The sequence below is a fragment of the Salmo trutta genome, chromosome 5, assembly GCF_901001165.1.
Source record: "Salmo trutta chromosome 5, fSalTru1.1, whole genome shotgun sequence".
NCBI classification, from domain to species: domain Eukaryota; kingdom Metazoa; phylum Chordata; class Actinopteri; order Salmoniformes; family Salmonidae; genus Salmo; species Salmo trutta.
In genome coordinates this window covers 40512910-40536919 of record NC_042961.1, presented here as the reverse complement: position 1 = coordinate 40536919, position 24010 = coordinate 40512910, and the positions used below count along the sequence as shown (strand labels likewise).

Sequence of the window (24010 nt, the reverse complement as noted above, 5' to 3'; positions counted from 1 at the left end):
CCAGACAACCTTGTGTTGGTTGAATGCGTCTGACTTATTATATTACACTGTATGTACAGTTAAACGATAAGGTTATTAAACTTGTTTCCAATTACCTTTAAGTAAATCAAGGTAACCCAGATCACTCAGTAGATGGACTAATATACCAGTTGCTTTAACTGGCCAAATATATACTGTTAAAATGAATAACAGTGCCTTCAAAAATAATTCATACCACTTGATTTATTCCACATTTTGTTGTGTTACAGCCTAAATTCAAAATGGATTGAATTATTTTTTCCCTCTCACACAATAACCCACAATGACAAAGTGAAAGCATGTTTTTAGAAAATGTGTCTAATTTATTGAAAATGAAATACAGAAATATCTAATTTACTGTATATAATTATTCACACCACTGAGTCAATAAATGTTTGAATCACCTTTGGCAGCAATTACAGCTGTGAGTCTGTCTGGGTAAGTCTTTAAGCGCTTTGCACACCAGGATTGTACAATATTTGTATATTTGTATAAATATACTTCAAGCTCTGTCAAGTTGGTTGTTGATCATTGCTAGACAGCCATTTTAAAATCTTGTCATAGATTTTCAAGCTGATTTAAGGCAAAACTGTAACTAGGCCACCGAGGAACATTCCACATCATCTTGGTAAGCAACTCCAGTGCAGATTTGCCCTTGTGTTTTCGGTTATTGTCCTGCAGAAAGGTAAATTTGTCTCCCAGTGTCTGTTGGTAAGCAGACAGAAACAGGTTTTTCGTCTAGGATTTTGCCAATGATTAGCTCCATTCCATTTGTTCTTATCCAAAAAACTCCCTAGTCCTTGCTGATGACAAGCATACTCATAACATGATGCAGCCGTCACCATGCTTAAAAAGTGGTACTCAGTGATGTGTTGGATTTGCTAAATTCTTACTTTAGTGCCTTATTGCAAACAGGATACATGTTTTTGAATATTTGTATTCTGTACAAGCTTCCTTCTTTTCACTCTGTCTTTTAGGTTATTATTGTGAAATAACTACAATTATGTTGATCCATCATCAGTTTTCTATCACAGCCATTAAAAACTGTAACTGTTTCAAAGTCACCATTGGCCTCATGGTGAAATCCCTGAGAGGTTTTGTTCCTCTATGTCAACTGAGTTATGAAGGACACCTGTATCTTTGTAGTGACTGGGTACAGTGGCTTGCGAAAGTATTCACCCCCCTTGGCATTTTTCCTATTTTGTTGCCTTACAACCTGGAATTAACATTTATTTTTGGGGGTTTTGTATCATTTGATTTACACAACATGCCTACCACTTTGAAGATGCAAAATATTTTTCTTGTGTAACAAACAAGAAATAAGACAAAGAAACAGAAAACTTGGGCGTACATAACTATTCACCCCGGAATAGTCAATACTTTGTAGAGCCACCTTTTGCAGCTGCAAGTCTCTTGAGGTATGTCTCTATAAGCTTGGCACATCTAGCCACTGGGATTGTTGCCCATTCTTCAAGGCAAAACTGCTCCAGCTCCTTCAAGTTGGATGGGTTCCGATGGTGTAGGGCAATCTTTAAGTCATACCACAGATTATCAATTGGATTCATGTCTGGGCTTTGACTAAGCCATTCCAAGACATTTACATGTTTCCCCTTAAACCACTCGAGTTTTGCTTCAGCAGTATGCTTAGGGTTATTGCCCTGCTGGAAGGTGAACCTCAATCTTTGTCTCAAATCTCTGACAGTCTGAAACAGGTTTCCCTCAAGAATTTCCCTGTATTTAGCGCCATCCATCATTCCTTCAATTCTGACCAGTTTCCCAGTCTCTGCCAATGAAAAACATCCCCACAGCATGATGCTGCCTCCGCCATGCTTCACTGTCGGGATGGTATTCTTGGGGTGATGAGAGGTGTTGGGTTTGCGCCAGACATTTTCCTTGATGGCCAAAAAGCTCAATTTTAGTCTTATCTCACCAGAATACCTTCTTCCATATGTTTGGGGAGTCTCCCACATGCCTTTTGGCGAACACCAAACATGTTTGCTTATTTTTTTCTTTAAGCAAGAGCTTTTTTCTGGCCACACTTCTGTAACGCCCAGCTTTGTGGATTGTATGGCTTAAAGTGGTCCTATGGACAGATACTCCAATCTCTGCTGTGGAGCTTTGCAGCTCCTTCAGGGTTATCTGTGTTGCCTCTGATTAATGTCCTCCTTGCCTGGTCCGGGAGTTTTGGTGTGAGGCCCTCTCTTGGCAGGTTTGTTGTGGTGCCAAATTCTTTCCATTTTTTAATAATGGATTTAATGGTGCTCTGTGGGATGTTCAAAGTCTCTGATATTTTTTTATAACCCAACCCTGATCTGTACTTCTCCACAACTTTGTCCCTGACCTGTTTGGAGACCTGCTTGGTCTTCATGGTGTCGCTTGCTTGGTGGTGCCCCTTGCTTAGTGGTGTTGCAGACTCTGGGGCCTTTCAGAATAGGTGTATATATACTGAGATCATGTGACACTTAGCTTGCACACAGGTGGACTTTATTTAACTAATGATGTGATTTCATAGCAAAGGGGGTGAATACATATGCACATACCACTTTTCCGTTTTAGATTTTTTTTTACATCTTTTTTTTTTTTTTTATCTTAATTTTTTTTCGTTTCACTTCACCAATTTGGACTATTTTGTGTATGTCTATTACATGAAATCGAAAATAAAAATCTATTTAAATTACAGGTTGTAATACAACAAAATAGGAAAAACTCCAAGGGGGATGAATACTTTTGCAAGGCACTGTATACTGATACACCATCCACAGTGTAATTAATAACTTCGCCATGCTCAAAGGGATATTCAATGTCTGCTTTTTGTTATGTTTGCCAATCTTCTTTGCGAAACATTGGAAAGCCTCCCTGGTCTTCGTGGTTGAATCTGTGTTTGAAGTTCACTGCTCGACTGATGGACCTTACAGATAATTGTATGTTGTGGGGTACAGATATGAGGTACTGTAGTCATTCAAAAATCATGTTAAATGCTATTATTGCACACAGAGTGAGTCCATGCAACTTATTATGTAAACCTTGTTAAGCAAATGTTTTTATATGTTTTATTTAGGCTTGCCATAACAAAGGGGTTCAATACTTAATGACTAAAGACATTTCAGCTTTTCATTTTTTATTAATTTGTTAACATTTCTAAAAACATAATTCCACTTTGACATTATGGGTTTTTGTGTGTAGGCCAGTGACACAAAATCTCTATGTAATCAATTTTAAATTCAGGCTGTAACAAAGTTGAGCAGTGTAAAAACGTTCTGAAGGCACTGTATATTGCCACAGCTGAATTTCCATAGTTAAATGCTTCCCTTGTCTCCCCCTGACTATTGGGATTTTGAAAAACAATGCAACTGGGAATCAAAATGGCATGCCCACATAACAGTATTTCACAATAATGCCTTTCGATCTGGAGGGTGGCCTTTTATATCCCCCCAATGATCCAAATGTTGAATCCATACCCTTGCTAATATCATGGACAGTAATGGTTTGGGAACATTCCAAGATTTGAAAGTCACAAACACATTACTAGGAAAATCTTTTTTTCTATACGTACAACTTAGGTCAGCCATCCAATGACAGGATTTATAAAAACATTATCTGTGCTCCCAAAAGGACTGATCTCTGTAATATATAAACAACTTCTGGAAGGCTCATATTCTGAGTTAGTCATTAAAAAAGTATGGTCCACAGATCTAATTGAATCTGAACAACCCTTTAACGACAACAGAATATGAACAAGTATGACCATGGCATCCCATAATCCGAACAATCAATTTATACAAGTTTGTTCACAGCCTGTATTTAACACCAAGGAAACGTTTTATGATGAGAATGCCTCCAACTCCCAATTTCACAGTGTCTCCTAAATCCGGTAGGCACATACTTCCATATGATGTGGGAGTGCCCTGCAGTTAACACTTCTGAGGCAAAGTTACCAAATTAATTTTGAACTTCATGAATATAAATATTCAATGTTTTGCATCTATTATGTTAGTTAATGATGATAGCTCCTTGAATCTCTCAATCAATCAGAGATAATTACTGCTGGCAGAAAGCACTACCGCAAAAAAAAATATGTTGCCTCTTAGATGGCAATCACCTCACACATACAGTTGAAGTCGGAAGTTCACATACACTTAGGTTGGAGTCATTAAAACTCGTTTTTCAACCACTCCACACATTTCCTGTTAACAAACTACAGTTTTGGCAAGTCGGTTAGGACATCTACTTTGTGCATGACACAAGTCATTTTTCCAACAATTGTTTACAGACAGATTATTTCACTTATAATTCATTGTATCATAATTCCAGTGGGTCAGAAGTTTACATACACTAACTTGACTGTGCCTTTAAACAGCTTGGAAAATTTCAGAAAATGATGTCATGGCTTTAGAAGCTTCAGATAGGCTAATTGACATCATTTGAGTCAATAGGAGGTGTACCTGTGGATGTATTTCAAGGCCTACCTTCAAACTCAGTGCTTCTTTGCTTGACATCATGGGGAAATCAAAAGAAATCAGCCAAGACCTCAGAAAAACAATTGTAGACCTTCATAAGTCTGGTTCATCCTTGGGAGCAATTTCCAAACGCCTGAAGGTACCACGTTCATCTGTACAAACAATAGTACGCAAGTATAAACACCATGGGACCACGCAGCCGTCACACCGCTCTGGAAGGAGACGCGTTCTGTCTCCTAGAGATGAACACACTATGGTGCAAAAAGTGCAAATCAATCCCAGAACAACAGCAAAGGACCTTGTGAAGATGCTGGAGGAAACAGGTTCAAAAGTATCTATATCCACAGTAAAACGAGTCCTATATCGACATAACCTGAAAGGCCGCTCAGCAAGGAAGAAGCCACTGCTCCAAAACCACCATAAAAAAAGCCAGACTATGGTTTGCAACTGCACATGGGGACAAAGATCGTACTTTTTGGAAACACACACACAGTGCCTTCAGAAAGTATTCACACCCCTTGACTTTTTCCACATTTTGTCTTGTTACAGCCTGAATAAAAAATGTATTAAATTGAGACCGACTGATGAGCAACCCAGTGACTGACGAACAACCCTAGTTGCTAAAGGGGGTGGGAAACATGGTTTCCGGAATTGCGGGGTGGGGGGGTTGGATGGAGAGATGTTGGCTGGGTGTGGTTGGGGGAATGGGATGGGAGGTTGGGGGAATGGGATGGGATGGGAGGTTGGGGGAATGGGATGGGAGGTTGGGGGAATGGGATGGGAGGTTGGGGGAATGGGATGGGAGGTTGGGGGAATGGGATGGGAGGTTGGGGGATGGGATGGGAGGTTGGGGGATGGGATGGGAGGTTGGTGGTGGTGGCACACTTCTTCTCCTGTTTATTTATTATTAAACGCTATGTATTTCTTACAGTTTTTTCTTTCTGTTGAGTGGCAGCCTATGGGTACAAGTTTTATAAACGTATCATTTGAAATGGATAATGCACCTGTAACACCGCCCCCCCCCCCCAAATAAAAAACACAATTATAATAAAAAATGGTTTCACAGGTCTGGGTATTTCATAGCCTGCAGAGGTAAGGTCATGTTCATTTGGTTGTATTGTAAATTATACTGATAATACTGTACAAGCAGACTGACTGTATAACACGTCAACATATCTGGGACATATCTGACAGGCACCCAACCATGTCATTACCTAATCAGTGTTGCATTTTATCATATGAAAAAAATATCAAGCCCATCCGTCGCCTGCATAAACACTGCCATTATCTGAGTAAATAATTATTTGCCTGCATTTCCAAAATGCTGATTACAACCACCCCCCATTGTGTGTAAATCGGAGAGAGCGAGAGAGAGAACTCATCAAATATGGATGAAATGGCTGCTGATGCTCTTGATCATAGCCCTTAATTAGCCGACAGTCAATGTTGAACTTAGCCAGAGATAGAGGGAGGGAGAGAGAGGCAGTGGGAAAGAGAAAGAGGGAGGGAGAAAGAAAGAAGGAAAAGGGAGACCTAATAGCCTGAGAGATGGCAAGGAAGAGGACATGATGACTGTACTTTAACTACTCTGGCTCTCCTATTTGAATCCACTGCTCTGTGTGACTCAGGCTGTGTATTGAGAAGGTGAGAGTGCAACCAGTAATGGGTGACCGACGGCTAGCTTTAAGTGGGTAATACATGGGCATTATCTACATTATAATCACTGAGAAATAATGAATATGCTAATGGTTCTGCATACTGTACAGGTTGGGGTTCTGGTCAGACAAATGTAGTTGTACACTCTAAGAACGTTAAAGGGTTATTTGGCTACACAAACAGGCCAACATGGGAAATTAAATTACTCAACTCTAAAACTTAGCATGCGGGAGACAGCCAAACAATGGAAAGCTACGTCTGAACCGGGGTTCAAAAAGCCTGGTGTTAACTTTGTACTACTGTATCTTACGTTAAAGAGACTTGCAAAGTCAGTAACCCTTGATTCTTCTTTGATCTCTCCTCATCAAAGGAAACCTCAAGGTCAGAGAGAGGCTACATGAGCAAGAGGTGGGGAAGTCAGAGAAACAGTATTAGCTCTGAATTATACTGTGGGAAGATGTGTCATCTCAATGCTGATACAGTAGAGGATATTGGGTATACTGGACATTCAGCAGAACTGCCTGGCTGGCCACTTAGCTATGCCTTTACATGAAACATTCACAGATAGAGAAAGAGAGGGGTGTAATAATATCTCATACAACGCGCAATACTTCAGAATGCTGTCACATGTTCAGTTCTTTTTTTGCAGAACAAAAAGGACGTGTTTTTGAATTGTGAGCGTCTGTAAAAGCTGATCTGGTGGTGGGACACACACACACACTCTCATCTACCTGATTACTAAGCAGGAATAACTAATGCTCATTGAGTGAATGTGCTAGTATTTCTTTTAAAAGCCATTACGTAAGGTAATGAAGTCAGGCACTCTAGGGGCTGGTTGTTCACCGCCGGATTACTGTTTACTCCACAATAAAAGTTTGCTGAGATTTGGGCCTTATTAAAAACCCACTAGTTATTCAGGGGAGGAAGTAGATGAAAAGTGGGGGGGGGGGGCGATAACTCACAGTGAGTCGATAGATGAACTAATTTAGCAAAAATGGTTTCGTAATATGGATGGCTACCTAATTAGGACTGGGTCCAGTTGCACCGAATAAACCCCTATTTCAAACTTGATCCTTAATAAGGGATTTGAACAGCAGAGAATCACGCATGGGTATTTTGTATATTTTTCCAAACACTTGTGTTCTCTGCAAGTGCTGCCTATCTGCCACATCGTCTTACACATTACACATAACGCTGTGTGTCTTTGGGTATCGTTATGTTCAGCTCACTGTCTTTCTCACTGTGTTCTACATTCATAACCAGGGGCTGAAATCTTCAAGTAACAACGCTGAGTCATTGAGACATAATGTCAGTGGGAAGAGAACTGAACCACTAACTCGGAGTTAGGTTCTTCTTCCCTGTGTAGCTCAAAGGTTAGAAGGCAGGTAGGCTGTCATAGGGGACACCCACAGGGTGTGATGTTTTAGCATGGCAGCCACGTCTGGCAACTTTGACAACTAATTTGCCCTAACATTTTAACAAAAAGGTCAGACAATCTTCTCCCCAGGATCATGAATAGTGGATAGGGCTCAGAAAGGTTTGGAGAACCACTGAATAAGGCAGGTGTAAGAGGTTTTTCATTCACTGCTAGGGTTGTAGGAGCGGAGGGAACACTTGTCAATGTCCAGTTGGGACTTCCGCAGAATCTCTCTAAATCAATGATGTTTCAACCCAGTGTCTTCAGAAAATGCTATTTTCTCAAAGAAACGTAGGAAAGAAACTTGTAGAATAATCTTCTGTCAAACCCAGGTAAGAGTAGCATAATTGTCTTTTTCTGGTTAATTGTAGGCTAAACAACTGCAACAGAATGTGTTTGTTTGTTTGTGCCTTCATTTAGCGACAACAGACTTTACTTGATACGTCCCTTTTGTTCGTATAATATCATTGATAATTGAGAACATGGTTGCTGTGGGAGAAGCTACAGTGTCCTCTGAGAAGTGTAGCTTGCCACCCATTTGTCGTGAGGACCTGGACAGAATGTGGGGGATAGCCCCTAGACACACAGATTCCAATAGCACCAGGAGCCAACCATAGTTAACTGATCAAAAGAAGGGCCTAAGGTTCTTGAAAAAAATCGAGTGAGTATATTTTAGCACTTAAAATCACTCCGATGAAATATCAAAAATAGAGTATAAATAAAATGCTCTACAAATTGAAAGACAACCACATTCCCACATAACAATCGTTACCCGCACACGTCCAGTGTCCATGTTGAGAAGCCTTGATAGGGTTAGAGAGTCTTGATGCCTGTAGCTTCTCGATGAACTTACTCAGGGGACTGAGTACTGTATCTCCACATCCAAAACATCCAATGCCCAGCAGGCTCTCTGCCTAGATGGACGTATGTGTGACATGCACTCGTTCAATTAAAGCCATGGGGGAGAGCCCTAACCAGTTTATTATCTTCTGCCTGGACGACATTGATCAAGCCGTCGAGGTCGACTGTTCACAGTGTGGCGTGACAGCTTAATCCGCTCCCTACACAACTCCCCACAATACACTTCTGTATTCCACACAACATTCTACAGCATTCTATAGGGTCGTAAGCATTTTTCCACCACACATCAGCAGAAAGAGGGCCTACCAAGGGAAGTGGGGTTCTGAGTTGAGTTATCTGAGATTCACTGGTCTTCTATCAGGTCCAGAAAACAACTAGTTGGTTTAATGCTTGTTTTAGACTTCCTTGTAAGACAAACTCCATGGAGAAAATATTAAAAGGCCAGACACACTGAGATACTACGTGGCATTTCCATTTTGATTCAATGCCGAAGGAGGAAGTCATCAACCAATCAATTCTATGGGAAATCCACAGCATGAGATTAAATTGGTGCATGGAATAACAATTATATAGCAACAGGAAATGTTTCTGAGCCGACCATTCCAACATTTCTAGTACGGTCAAAGTAATGACAGTATATCACAATCTGGCATATCGCACGCACGCACGTACACGCACACACAAGTAGACACGGACAGGGAAAAAGCGGTTAGAGGTAATGGTATTAGCTTAGCCCAAGTTTAACACTCATTAACACTGAATCCCAGTGAAATATCTAGGCCATGTGTGATGCCAGAGAAAACAGCCAGCCAGGCTGTAGGTTTGATGTGTTGGATCTATTTATCTGCCTCTTACTCGCCACCCCGTCTCCCCATCTCCCCCTTCCACCCCATCTCCCTCTCCCACACCGTCTCCCCATCTCCCCCTTCCACCCCATCTCCCTCGTCTCCCCATCTCCCCCTTCCACCCCATCTCCCTCTGCCACCCCGTCTCCCCATCTCCCCCTTCCACCCCCCTCTGCTACCCCGTCTCCCCATCTCCCCCTTCCACCCCATCTCCCTCTGCCACCCCGTCTCCCCATCTCCCCTTCCACCCCATCTCCCTCTGCCACCCCGTCTCCCCATCTCCCCCTTCCACCCCATCTCCCTCTGCTACCCCGTCTCCCCCGCCACCCCCTGCCACCCCATCTCCCTCTGCTACCCCGTCTCCCCATCTCCCCCTTCCACCCCATCTCCCTCTGCTACCCCGTCTCCCCATCTCCCCCTTCCACCCCATCTCCCTCTGCCACCCCATCTCCCTCTGCCACCCCGTCTCCCCATCTCCCCCTTCCACCCCATCTCCCTCTGCCACCCCATCTCCCCCTTCCACCCCGTCTCCCCATCTCCCCCTTCCACCCCATCTCCCTCTGCTACCCCGTCTCCCCCCGCCACCCTCTGCCACCCCGTCTCCCCATCTCCCCCTTCCACCCCATCTCCCTCTGCTACCCCGTCTCCCCCTGCCACCCCCTGCCACCCTGTCTCCCCATCTCCCCCTTCCACCCCATCTCCCTCTGCTACCCCGTCTCCCCCGCCACCCTCTGTCTCCCCATCCCCATCTCCCTCTGCCACCCCGCCTCCCCCTGCCATCCGTCTCCCCCTGCCACCCCTGTCTATCTTTGTCTGTCTCTCTCTCCCTCCCTGTCTCCCCCATCTCCCTCTGTCTCCACCTCTTTTTTATTCTACATTATCACAGACCAAGCCCAGCCAAGTGCATACAACACACACAAACAGTGTGTTGCAGTGAGGTTCTAGCAATAATCTCCTTTTCCCCAGAAAAGCGCCCCTTAACGCCTTTGACAAGGAGAGAGATAAATAGCCAGGTGGTTAATGCTATGTGACAGCTGATGGATTTTTTTTTTTTTTAAATGGTGTTTCCTATAAACAGTGATCTGAGCAGCAGACCAAAGTAAACCAAAGGGGAATGGAGGGCAGTCCTAGAAGGGGTCTGCGTCCCAAATATCATTCTATTCCCTATGGGCCTTTGTCAAAAGTAGTAGTGCACCACATAGGGAATAGGGTGCCATTTGGGACGCACCCCAAACCGCTTTCTTTTTAAAGCCATGCAGATTTCCCCTCTGGTCCTCTGCATGGAGAGCGGCTATTTGCTTATTCATTCGATTAATTTACCCAATAGGGGGTAAGTGAGGAAGGTTCTTCAAAGCACCTCCATAAAGTCCCTGCTCACATTAACCCCTCATTATAGCAATACTGTCTATGACACCAGTCCATGTTGGAGGGAGGGCATTGACAGTGGTGGGTCATATGTGGGTTGTCAGATGAAAGGGAGACTGTCGCTATTTGTTCGCTTTAGGCAGAATTGAGTCGTGTATCTACAGGAGGCAGTGGTGGAAAAAGTTAAAGTAAAGATAGCAAAGAAGTAAAAATTCCAGTCACCCAGTAAAATACTTTGAGTGAAAGTCTAAAAGTATTTGTTTTTACATTTACTTAAGTACGAAAAGTAAATGCAATTTCTAATATATACTTAAGTATCAAAAGTATATATACTTAAGTACAAAAGTAAAAGGATGAATCATTTCAAACCAGACAGATAGCACAGGGCACACTAACACTCAGTATTAATTTGCAAACAAAGCATTTGTGTTTAGTGAGTCTGCCAGACCAGAGTCAGTAGGGAAGACCAGGGATGTTCTTTTGATAAGTGCGTGAATTGGACAATTTTCCTGTCCTGCTAAGCGTTCAAAATGTAATGATTGCTTTTGGGTGTCAGGGAAAATGTACTGAGTAAAACATACATTATTTTCTTTATCAATGTAGAGAAATAAAATTAAAAGTAGTCAAAAATATAAATACTAAAGTACAGATACCCCCAAAAAGTATTTTTACTTAAGTACTATACTTTACACCACCAGCAGGAGGGTACGTCTCTGCAGGTGGGTGCACCCACTGCATCAGGTAGTCTTTCCTCCCAGCATTTCTATGACTGCATTCACACATGAATTTAGAACTCCTATGCAACAACAAAAAAAATATAAAATAAATATCTGTCAAATCTGCATCAATCAGATTCTACAGATGTAGGATCTTAATTTGATCACTCTTTTGTTCCTGAAAAAGAAATGCAAACTTGTAGTGTTTTCAAGGTTTACAAAGGCTTCAAAAGTTTGTAATTTTCACTTTCAAATGTCAGACTTGATTTGCCCTAACGAAAAATGTGTCAACCCCTACAAAGCATGTCCATTAATTATAATCCACATAATAATTCACATTTCCTGTTGATGCAGGATTATTTTCCTGCTGTAGCAAACTGCCTCAAATTCAGATCCTACATCTGTATAGTAACCATGCCGACAAGAACACTGGTAGCCATTTTACAACCAACACCATTTTCTTTCCAACACCAGAGACGAGGTCCCTTAAGAAATATTGAATCTGATCTGTGTTTAAGGTCACATCATATTGTATTTGCCCTACACATTTTCTGGAAATGAATGAAGAGAAATTGAAGAGTCGGAGGAGGAGGAGGAGAAGAGAGGGAGGAAGGGGAGGAGAAGGCCAAATATCACAATCAACTGCCATAACCAGCAGGATCCCTGAAGAATATTCCCCCCTTTTACAACGGAGGGAGGGAGGCCCTGAATGGTGCCAAAAACGTTGACTCACTCAAGTGTTACTCTTTTTCCATTATGAAATGGAGGGATAGATGGGGGGAGATGAAAGAGAATAGCTTTATTCCCATTTCCTCCTCTGGTTCAGGCCCATTCATCTGGATGGCCTATTGATCTCCATTTTACCAGCCCATTTCCCTGAACGCCTGCGCCTGTGTTTCTCCGTTTCGCTGCAGCCGCCCATACGTAACTGTGCCGCTAGCTAAATAAATGAGGAGAATATTGTACTGTGTGGGTATACAGCAAGCAATTCCAGTCCAGCATCTGGCCTGTATGACTAGGCTGAAAACAACCATCAACACTTTCCAAGGGAAAGGGCAAAAAATGCTATTGCATTTCCTTAAATTGAATATTTACCCATTTCCTGTGTATTGCTGTGCAGAAGCTAAGTGAAATTCTGAGAAGAACTCGGTTGTACTTAACATTCACAGAGCAGAAGAGCTCTTTCTCTCACTCTTATTTTGAGGCTGTATGAGGAGAGAGAGCGGACTTGATGGGCGCAGATACTGTAGACACACAGAAACCACACACATACAAACAATCATAGACTACACACCCCATATACCAGTGAAGGAGGAGAAGAACCAAACGCCAGTGGCCCGGTAGAGAGGGGCCCATTTTACTTCCTTAACACTGCCCTTTAGTGTGTAAGATATGGCTATTCTCTCTCTCTGTGTCGAGCCCAAGTGTAAACTCTCCTTGTGTCCCATGGCCTGGCAAAGGGATACCGGTCCATGGCATTTCACATTTTCCAAAAAGTACACAGGTAGGGCACACACACAAAGAGTGCTCACCTTTCCCACATTGGAAAGACTACGGAAAAAGGGGGCAAAAAAATTAGTGTTTTCCTATATTTTAAAGACAAGAAATAAGAAAGGGGGCAAAAGAAACAGAAGAACAAGACATTAAGAAGTGGCAAGCCTTGACTGACTGAAGGCAGGCTGTCTTCTTTCGTCTTGAACCACAGACAGCCAAATCTGGTTATGGAAGTGACGTGACGAGGAGTGTCAGGCAGAAAATAGGAAAGTGTCAGCGCCCCTCAAAACGCTTGCAAAATAGACGTGCACACGCCAAGCCACTCAAAATATGCTTTAAGGATTTGCCTCGCGCCTCGCGCCTCGCCAGACAAAAGACGACCAATTTAGACCTGTCCTGTTGTGAAGACTGCGTCACCCTCTTAAGAGCACAGACGCCCTTTTGATGACTACATTTCAATGGAGTTGCACAAGAACATAAAAGCATAGTTGTAGCGGCCTCTGATGCTTTATGTTCTACTTAATAGCTACACTGATTGCTTCTTTGATGATATTTTCAATCATTCAAAGACAGTAAAAGTACATATGAAATTGCACACTGAATTTTACCTCCTTAGAGAGAGCATATAATATCCCATGTTGGTTAGATGAGAGGATATTAGAGTGGGCGCCGGATAATGCACAGATCATTTTGATAGAGCAACGTAATTTCTGTGTGTGAACCGTGTTTGACAAGAACAGAGTTAAGTGAAAGTCCTTGTGTGACTTATTGAACTCTGGTTTACTTGAATGAGTGTGTCATGGATGTTATGTGGGTATTGTTTGGACAATGTGCACCGTAGCTTAATCAAGACTTGTCAAGGCATTCATCTAAAAGACCATGGAGTTGTATTACGAACACTACCATTTACTATTATAAAGGGCTGAATACGACCTATATGATCATATTTCATACACTACCTGACCAAAAGTACGTGGACACCTGCTCGTCGAATATCTCATTCCAAAAATCATGGAAATGAATATGGAGTTTGTCCCCCCTTTGCTGCTGGAACAGCCTCCACTCTTCTGGGAAGGCTTTCCACGAGATGACTTGCTACCATTCAGTCCAAAGAGCATTAGTGTTGTCGGGCACTGATGTTGGGCGATTAGGCCTGGCTCGCAGTGGGCGCTCCAATTCATCCCAAATGTGTTCGATTGGGTTGAGGTCAGGGATCTGTGCAGGCCAGTCAAGTTCTTCCACACCGATCTCGACAAACCATTTCTGTATGGACCTTGCTTCTGTGCACGGGGGCATTGTCATGCTGAAACAGGAAAGGACCTTCATCAAATTGCTACAAAATTGGAAGCACAGAATTGTCTAGAATATCATTGTATGCTGTAGCGTTAAGATTTCTCTTCACTGGAACTAAGGGGCTTAGCTCAAACCATGAAAAACAGCCACAGACCATTATTTTTCCTCCACCAGACCATACAGCACTATGCATTGTGGCAGGTAGCGTTCTCCTGGCATCCGTCAAACTCAGATTAGTCCGTGGGACTGCCAGATGGTAAAGCACGATTCATCACTCCAGAGAACGCGCTTTCACTACTCAAGAGTCCAATGGTAGCGAGCTTTACACCACTCTAGCCGACGATTGGCATTGCGCATGGTGATCTTAGGTTTGTGTGCGGCTGCTTGGCCATGGAAACCCATTTCCTGAAGCTCCCGACGAACAGTTATTGTGCTGACGTTGCTTCCAGAGGCAGTTTGGAACTCTGTAGTGAGTGTTGCAACCAAGGACAGACAATTTTCACTTGCTACGTGCTTCAGCACTCAGTGGTCCCATTCAGTGAGCTTGTGTGGCCTACCCTTTTCGCAGCTGAGCCGTTGTTGCTCCTAGACGTTTCCACATCATAATAACAGCACTTACAGTTGACCGGGGCAGCTCTAGAAGGGCATACATTTGATAAACTGACTTGTTGAAAGGTGTCATCCTATGACGGTGCCACATTGAAAGTCACTGATCTCTTCATTAAGGCCATTCTACAGCTAATGTTTAGGGTCACATAGAAATGTCCTTGTTTTAAAAAGAAAAGCACATTTTCTGTCCATTAAAATAACATCAAACTGATCAGAAATACAGTGTAGACATTGTTAATGTTGTAAATGACTATTAAAGCTGGAAACGGCAGATTTTGGGGGGGAATATCTACATAGGTGTACAGAGGCCCATTATCAACGACCATCACTCCTGTGTTCCAATGGCATATTGTGTTAGCTAATCCAAGTTTATCATTTTAAAAGGCTAATTGATCATTAGAAAACCCTTTTGTAATTATGTTAGCACAGCTGAAAACTTTTGTCCTGATTAAAGAAGCAGTTAAACTGGCCTTCTTTAGACTAGTTGAGTATCTGGAGCATCGGCATTTGTGGGTTCGATTACAGGCTCAAAATGGCCAGAAACAAAGACCTTTATTCTGAAACTCATCAGTCTATTCTTGTTCTGAGAAATGAAGGCTATTCCATGCGAGAAATTGCCAAGAAACTGAAGATCTCGTACAACGCTGTGTACTACTCCCTTCACAGAACAGCGCAAACTGGCTCTTACCAGAATAGAAAGAGGAGTGGGAGGCCTCGGTGCACAACTGAGCAAGAGGACATGTACATTAGAGTGTCTAGTTTGAGAAACAGACGCCTCACAAGTCCTCAACTGGCAGCTTCATTAAATAGTACCCATATAACACCAGTCTCAACGTCAACAGTGAAAAGGCGACTCCGGAATACTGGCCTTGTAGGCAGAGTTCCTCTGTCCAGTTTCTGTGTTTTCCCCATCTTAATCTTTTCTTTTTATTAGCCAGTCTGAGATATGGCTTTTTCTTTGCAACTCTGCCTAGAAGGCCATTTTGAGGCTGTAATCGAACCTACAAATGCTGATGCTCTAGATACTCAACTAGTCTAAACAAGGACATTTCTAAGTGACCCCAAACTTTTAAACGTTAGTGATATATATATATGAGTACTTAGGCCACATGTCATATTCCACATACCTAATATTGTATCTTAATTAATATGTACAGTTACAGCTCATGTTGAGCAGTGCTCCATCAGATAGATTACACACACACACTACATGACCGTAACTCAGCAAAATCTTAAAAATTTTTGCATGTTGAGTTTATATTTTTGTTCAGTACATACATACATACATACATACATACATACATACATACATACATACATACATACATACATACATACATACATACATACATACATACATACATACATACATACATACGACCAGACCAGACTCTGACATTGCTCATTCTGATACTGCTCATTCTGCATGTTTTACTTTCTTAAAAACGTTTTGTATTATATGTGTACTGCCTTGTATTGCTAGATGTTACTACACTGTTGGAGCTAAATAACACAAGCATTTTGCCGCACATGCAGTAACATCCACAAATCTGTGTACGAGACCAATAAACTTTGATTTGATTTAGACTCAGATTGAGAACCACCTCCTCTCCTCCCTCCTGTAGTGCTGTCTGCCCCGTCCAGATTGCCTCCTTCAACTCAATAAAGGAGAAATCCACATCCCCCTATAGAGGCGTCCCTCTTAAGCCTCTTAGCAACAACCGAAGAGTTTATCTGCTAGACCAGAGAGGGAACGAAGGAGAGAGGGAGGTAGGGAGGAAAGAAAAGGAAAAGGCAACAAATTGAGAGAGCAAAATGTGAAGAATGGGTAGGAATACAGATAGACGGAGAGGGGGGGACACTAGAAGATAAATGAAATAGGAACAGAGTGGAAAAGTCAGTGTGAGAGGAATAGAGGGAGAGAGAGAGAGAGAGAGAGAGAGAGAGAGAGATCGAGAAAAAAATGAGAAAGGAGGAGAGGATTACGGGTTTTGTATTCCTGACGGGGCATAAATTAAACGAGGGAAGACGGCAAAATGAAAGACAAAGCAATATCAACTCCAAATACCCAATAACCCTTGGTCCTCAGGGAGACACTTAAAGACCATGTGCATTTTCTCCCCTTTCACTTCAAAACCACCAAAACACGACAAATGATGCACGACAAATTTCCATTTGAATACACTCACGGGAGGGGAGACTTGGGGATTGGAACAAAACCCCTCCAAAAGCAGAGCCATTTCAAGCAAAGCATTTCCATTGTCTTAAATAGCTGGAAGTGTATGTAGAGGGAATAGCACAAATACTATTTGAGAACAGTTAGAATCACATAATTAACACCTTCAGGAAATCAAGGCAAATTGGAGAAAGATTGTGTTATACTCTATTCTTTAATTGAATTTCTAGGGTATTAATCACTTTGCTTCATTTAAAATGTGTCACCTGCTTCCATTATCACTATTTGCAAGTGAACAAGATGAAGTGCCTGAGATAGATGTAGCCTATACTGTATTCCAATGATACTGACCCAACAGGCAGCCACACACATGACCGGCGGCCATCTTAGCACAGGGTGGGCATCCGTCTGAGTGGCAAGGCTGCTGGACCGAGAGCCAGTGAACCCAACTCCTATTCAACATCAACTGGATCTGGGGACCATGTACAATTCATGGACCTTGAACTGCCAAAGTCACAATTCATGGGCATCATAGAGTAGCGTTCAAGGTCACACACACACACACACACACACACACACACACGTTGAAATGGTCACATTTGGAATTGCTGCTCACAAGTGGAATGCCAACTCCTCAGCCTTTTGACTGTGTTACCACAAAAGCAGAGTGTGTGTGTGTGTGCCTGTGTGACTGTGTGTGTGTGAAGGGGGAATTAGGCGCCTGTGAGAATGGGCATGGGTTTACTTTGCTCTTTCAGGACAACAGCACTGTTAATCTCAAGGCAGCATCTGGGGTAGTCGATGGAGGGTAAAGAGTAGCACATCAATGCCTCCTTCCAAAAGGCTCTGCAGCAATTCAGCAGTACAGCGGGACGCCATTCAGGTCTTATTCTCCTGCTCTTTTCCGAGGCAGAGGGAGAGATACTGTCTGTAAAAGGGTTTGTTGGCTTTAATTGTTTTCAAATCCTTCTGAATGAAAGCAGCCGGCGATATGATAATATAAGAAAACCAATATCATTGTAAGGAACAAAGGGAATGTGCCATAAACGAGATGAAAAAGATGTAAGCGTCTTGGTAGGCTTTTCTGATTAGACAGAGTAGAAGAATGGTGGTGGTAATCATACTGGAACGTCATGTTGATACGATACAGAATCATTATTTTACTGTTGTTTGAATCAACCATTTTGAGATGCAGTCAATAGCACCCATAAAACCTCGAGCTATTTTTCCCATAGGGGATTTTAGAAACACTTAAAATAGGGGCTGTGTTTTGTGTAGGCTTACCCTAGCGTGGCGTTTTGATAACCGTGTAAATCTCTCTAGGACAAGGTGACTTTTGTCAATATATTCACCTGTGTTTACTCCCCAGAAATGAAATGATAATTAGCTGCTAATGTGACTATCATATAGAACTACATATGCCATGAAGATAAAGGTAAGAATCTCTGGATTAACTATCTAATGTTAGCTAAATGTAGTAATGAATACAGAGGCTACATTTATTTAAACTGGCAATTCTGTGAACTGTTTTAGATTGACACAATACCTGTTTGAAAAGGTAGCAGCTAGAGACACTGTGCAGGAGTTTTATATGATGTCTACTTAGATGCTAATTAGCATTTTAGAATCTGAGGAAATAGAGCCTAATATATTGCCAAAGTCACGTTGTCCTAGAGAGATTTATATGGTTATCAAAATGTCACGCCAGAAAAAGCCTACACGAAACACAGCCCTTATTTTAAGTGTTTCTAAAATCCCCCATTGGAAAAATGAATGGTGGAAAAACAATTGGAACCATTTGCCTGTTTGACCGCTAGGTTTTATGGGTATTATGACACCTCCACTGAGGGGCTCTATACCGTGTCATACTCATAAAGACATTCCTCTTTCTCTGTACTCCAAGCACTGAGATTAAATTTGTCATCTTTAGCTTTACACAATAGATACGTTACTGCATAGACAAAGCTTCAACTCATAGGTAGCTTGGGCAAAAAAAGTTGGTATATAAATACATGTAAATATATAATCTTGGACAAGACATCATTCTCAGAAAATTTGAACAACACTAATATTCAAAAGTAGGTTAATGCCCTTCTGACATCAGTACCTTAATATTCTCTTGTGTACTGTGTTTACGTCACTGTACCCTCACGGTAGACATATCTAGGAAACATTGGAGTTTCTGTCCAATTTTTTATATATTTTCTCTGCAATAAGTACAAAATCCATAATCTGGTTTGGATCATCCAGACTGATCTCCCATAAATACAGTACAGTCCCCACTCAACCTATAATCCCATATCTCCACCAAACATCAAACTCCTATTTTGTTGCTGGATTTTTTTTCTCCCAAAGTTTATAGATTAACTCTGGGCCTGGATGTCCCAGAAAATAAAATATCATTAGCTTTAATCAAATTGATTAAGATCAGATAGAGTATTGGGATCCGCTTGGCACGTTCCTCAGCTCCAAACAGATAACTGGGAAACTCGTAGAGACTGCATCCTAGCTGTGGATTTACTGTGATTCTGTATGATTTGAACGGTTTCTGTCTCAATGTGTGTTTGGCTTTGTCTGACAATGTGAATACTATGGCATGATGCTCAGAAAAAAACAACAGCGATATATAAAGCAGAAATGTAAACGTATACGGTTTCTTTAGCGTTCAAATGAGAGCATGTCTGCTCTATATTACATGTTAATGGTCTTTCTGAGGTGAATACCGGTCCACTTGTAATGGCAGTGTAGTGGGTTTGATTCCCAGGAACACGCACCAGTCAAAAGTACCAGTCAAAACTTTGGACACACCTATTCATTACATATTTTTTTAAAGGTTTTTAAATATTTTCTACGTTGTAGAATAATAGTGAAGACATCAAAACTATGAAATAACACATATGGAATCATGCTGGGTCATTGTCCTGTTGAAAAACAAATGATAGTCCCACTAAGCGCAAACCAGATGGGATAGCGTGATACTGCAGAATACTGTGATAGCCATGCTGGTTAAGTGTGCCTTGAATTCTAAATAAATCACTGACAGGGTCACCAGCAAAGCAACCCCAAACCATAATACCTCCTCCTCCATGCATCACGGTGGGAACCACACATGCGGAGATCATCCGTTAACGTACTACGTGTCTCACAAAGACACGGCAGTTGGAACCAAACATTTCCAATTTGGACTAATCAGACCAAAGGACAGATTTCCACCAGTCTAAAGTCCATTTCTTGTGTTTCTTGGCCCAAGGAAGTCTCTTCTTCTTATTGGTGTCCTTTAGTAGTGGTTTCTTTGGAGCAAATCGACCATGAAGCCCTGATTCACACAGTCTCCTCTGAACAGTTGAGATGTGTCTGTTACTTCAACTCTGTGAAGCATTTATTTTGGCTGCAATTTCTGAGGCTGGTAACGCTAATGAACTTTTCCTCTGCAGAAGAGGTAACTCTGGGTCTTCCTTTCCTGTGCCGGTCCTCATGAGTGCCAGTTTCATCATAGCGCTTGATGGTTTTTGCAACTGCACTTGAAGAAACTTAAAAGTTCTTGACATTTTCCGGATTGACTGACCTTCATGTCTTAAAGTAATGATGGACTGTCATTTCTCTTTGCTTACTTGAGCTTTTCTTTCCATAATATGGACGTTGTCTCACAAATTAACTTTTAACAAGGCACACCTGTTAATTGAAATGCATTCCAGGTGACTACCTCATGAAGCTGGTTGAGAGAATGCCAAGAGTGTGCAAAGCTGTCATCAAGGCAAAGGGTGGCTACTTTGAAGAATCTCAAATATAAAATACATTTTGATTTGTTAAACACTTTTTTGACTTCTACATGATTCCATGTGTTATTTCATAGTTTTGATGTCTTCACTATTATTCTACAATGTAGAAAATAGTAAAAATAAAGAAAAACCCTGGAATGAGTAGGTGTGTCCAAACTTTTGAATGGTACTGTACGTAAAATGTATACAGGCATGACTAAGTCGCTTCGGATAAAAGTGTCTACTATATGACATATATATTACTGTGAGTGTTTAAGTGTATATATACAGAATTATTTCCGTAAGTGAGGTATTTCCTCTGCCAAACCCAGGAAAAGGGGGGTTGTGGGGGTTGGCTTAGCAGTGAAAACGGGTCAGTGTACACTGCAGATCATCAATCGTTGCCCCCACTGTCTGCCAGAGCAGCTGACCAACCAACCAACAGGGTTCCAGGGGCACCTCGGTCCCCCGGAGTTTCAAGGTCTTCCTGTATCATCAATCTCCAGCAACCTTTGAATGCACAATCACTGTCACTAATTGGACCAAAGATAGTGGCGGACTACAGCCCTAAAAATAGGACAAATCCTAGGAGCAAAGTGGATTCTGGCTTCCAGGCATGAATGAGACGATGAACCATTAGATATCTACCTAAAGTATCCGTGTCCTCCTCATACACAATACACGTCTCTGAGGGTACTTACAGTATTCACTTCTTAATTAAAACACCATGACTTGGGAAAACACAAATACCCATTACTTGGGGTCAGAGTTCAGACTTTAGAATTTTATTGTGTACCTTATTACTGCTATTTGACAAAGAAAACATTGGTAGCTCTGAACAAATAGACAACCCCGGAGCATTTTTTGGCATTAAAATCCCCACTGCTTGTGCAAATGCTTTGTAAACCCAGGGGTACCACAGCCACAAGCCTGCAGATTAGAATCACCTTTATATTAGCCAAAAGCTTTGCATCTGGGACACACCTAGGACATCAGACAAGGGCAATTTTCACATTTAAATCGCCCAAAAGCATCCATAATAAAAAAGTAAGCCAATTATCCCTGGACCAATACAAAATGTCTGCACAGTCCAAAATCTGTAAAAAATAAATAAAAAAATTCTAAGGAGCATGTGGAATGACAAGACCAAATTTAAAATCCCTACCCTGTGGCATTCCATTCCTAGCTAGTCTCTTAGCTGTGAAAACTCGGGACTGCTGTTCGCTTAATCACTGAAGTGGGACTATACTGTCTCTGTTGGCTATGATGTCTGATGAATGTTAATGGATACCCAGGCCCCCCATGGCCCTCTGGCTGGTTGGCTGGGCCCTCTGCTGCTCTCCTGATCCCTCTCTGAGAGGCAGTTGTGGTGGGCAGAGCTCTGCCGTCCGCCCCCAGGGCCCTCGGGGAGCTGTGGTAGTCCCTCTGGGGCCGGGGCATGAAACAGACCGCCACACACCATCGCAGCATGGGTCAGCACTCTGCTCCTCCGCATCAAGATCACAGATACACAAACACACAGCGAGGGAGCTGTCCGCCCCTTCCTAACCCTTGCACGGTCAGAGAGCGGCCGCACTAGAATGAGGAGCCATCAGGGCGCATCAGCCGGGAACGTAGGAGCGAACGGTCGCAGTCCCTCGTTGTCCACCCCCACCGCCACCCTGACATTTTTCCATCAAGGGCTTCAGCGCTTCCGACATGTGACCCAGTCGTCACGAGCGGTTGCCGCCACGCCAAGCAGGCTCGCACACACACACAGGAAGACAGGCTTGTGATCCTTGGATTTAAACGCAGCGGGAGAATGTCAGCATCAAACAGGGTCTGTTATACAGCCCTGCTCACACTGTCTGCATATCAAACCCTGGTCACAATTCAAACAGAGTTCATGGGTTTGTTGGCAACAACGGAGAAAAGACAACCTGAAACATGCACTCATTCTCTCTGATTCCGAGATACAGCAGTGGTATTAAAACAACTGCAGAAACTCCAATTCATGTTTTGGGGAAAAACTTTGAGCGGGGTGTGTTTCCATAGCGATTCCCCTGCGAACTTACCACGGCCCGGGAGAGGGGTAATCCATCACACAGCGTTCCTGATAGGGGGAAACACGGCACCTCCCTCCACCTCCACGTCCCCATCCCCGTCTCCCAAACCTCGCACTCAGCCCTCACCGCATGCGGCAAGTCACGGTCGGATTAGGCTGCCTAGAGTCAAACGCGTCTGGAACGCTGTGTCTGGGGAGCCATCGGTAAACGCTTTGCTGCACTACCTCTGTCTGACTGATCCGGTTTATGTTCCTTCATTTCACCCGGTACTGCTGAGGAAAAGACATGCAGGCCCAGACAGACAGGGAGCTAATGCTTATCTTCCTATACATATGTAGGATCTTGATTTGAACCAGTTTGCTACACCAGGAAAATAATCCTACAGCAACAGGAAATGTAAGTTATTATGTGGATAATAATGAATGGACATTTTTGAGGGGTAGAGAGATTTTTCCAATTTTACATTTGCATTTACATTGCAAAGTTGTCCTGCAGCAGGGTGATCAAAGTAATATCCTACATCTGTACGTTCAGCTGAGCTGTGAGCTAGCCTAGCAACAAGCTCCAGGGGATGATGTAGCCCCAAGGGGGCCTGACTGGCAGCCCTGGCTCTTACCCTCTCTCCCTCACTGGAGACGATAGTGGAGGGAGCTGGAGGGGAACTAGAAACCCTTCCACCTCAACGTCTCATTAGCACCTGATGATATTCATATAGCACTCTCACTCCCAGGTTCAATCACTCATCACTTTCGGAAGTGCCAACCATTTCACATATAAGAGTACAAAGTACCTACCGAGAATCCATACGTATAGATAGATAAAATAAAATAATCAAACAAAGGAAGAAAAGAAGGTGTCTTCGAGAAGAATAGGAAGTATAATTGAGAGAAATCACAGCTTTGGTTCCATTTTTAAAGCAGCGTAATCTAGGCCCCCTGGAGTCACCATAACCGCAGTCCAACCACACTGACAATGCCCCTCCCAAGAAGGAGGCTACAACAGCATTGTAGAGCAACCAACGTTGGCATCCAACATGGACGCCAAAATCATAGAAGAAGCCATCTTAGGTCTGTAGGAGCAAAATAGTAGCCTTACCTTCGACAGCATACTCTTCTGCTTCATAGAGGCCCAATGAGGACAGGAAGGAGAGGGAGAGAAAGAGAGCGAAAAAAAAGTAGATTAGATAAACAGCATCTGACATAATTCCAATGTACAGATTAATGACATATCCTGATCTTATCCACTGTCACAGAAGAGGTCATTTGCAAGAAGAGAAAACACAATTTGATTTATAATTATC

The 24010-nt window shown here is 42.6% G+C and overlaps 1 protein-coding gene across 8 annotated transcripts in view; it reads right to left on the bottom strand.

Annotated features, from left to right (window-relative positions):
- nrxn2b (neurexin 2b) overlaps positions 1 to 24010 on the bottom strand; it is a 943005-nt gene that overhangs the window by 742958 nt on the left and 176037 nt on the right. For 6 of the 8 annotated variants that reach the window (XM_029753594.1, XM_029753600.1, XM_029753598.1 and 3 more), the window contains exon 3: positions 23806 to 23826. In XM_029753594.1, coding sequence (XP_029609454.1) covers positions 23806 to 23826 — 21 coding nt within the window. The remainder of the gene's footprint in view (positions 1 to 23805; positions 23827 to 24010) is intronic. The other 2 variants (XM_029753595.1, XM_029753602.1) reach the window with 1 other exon arrangement.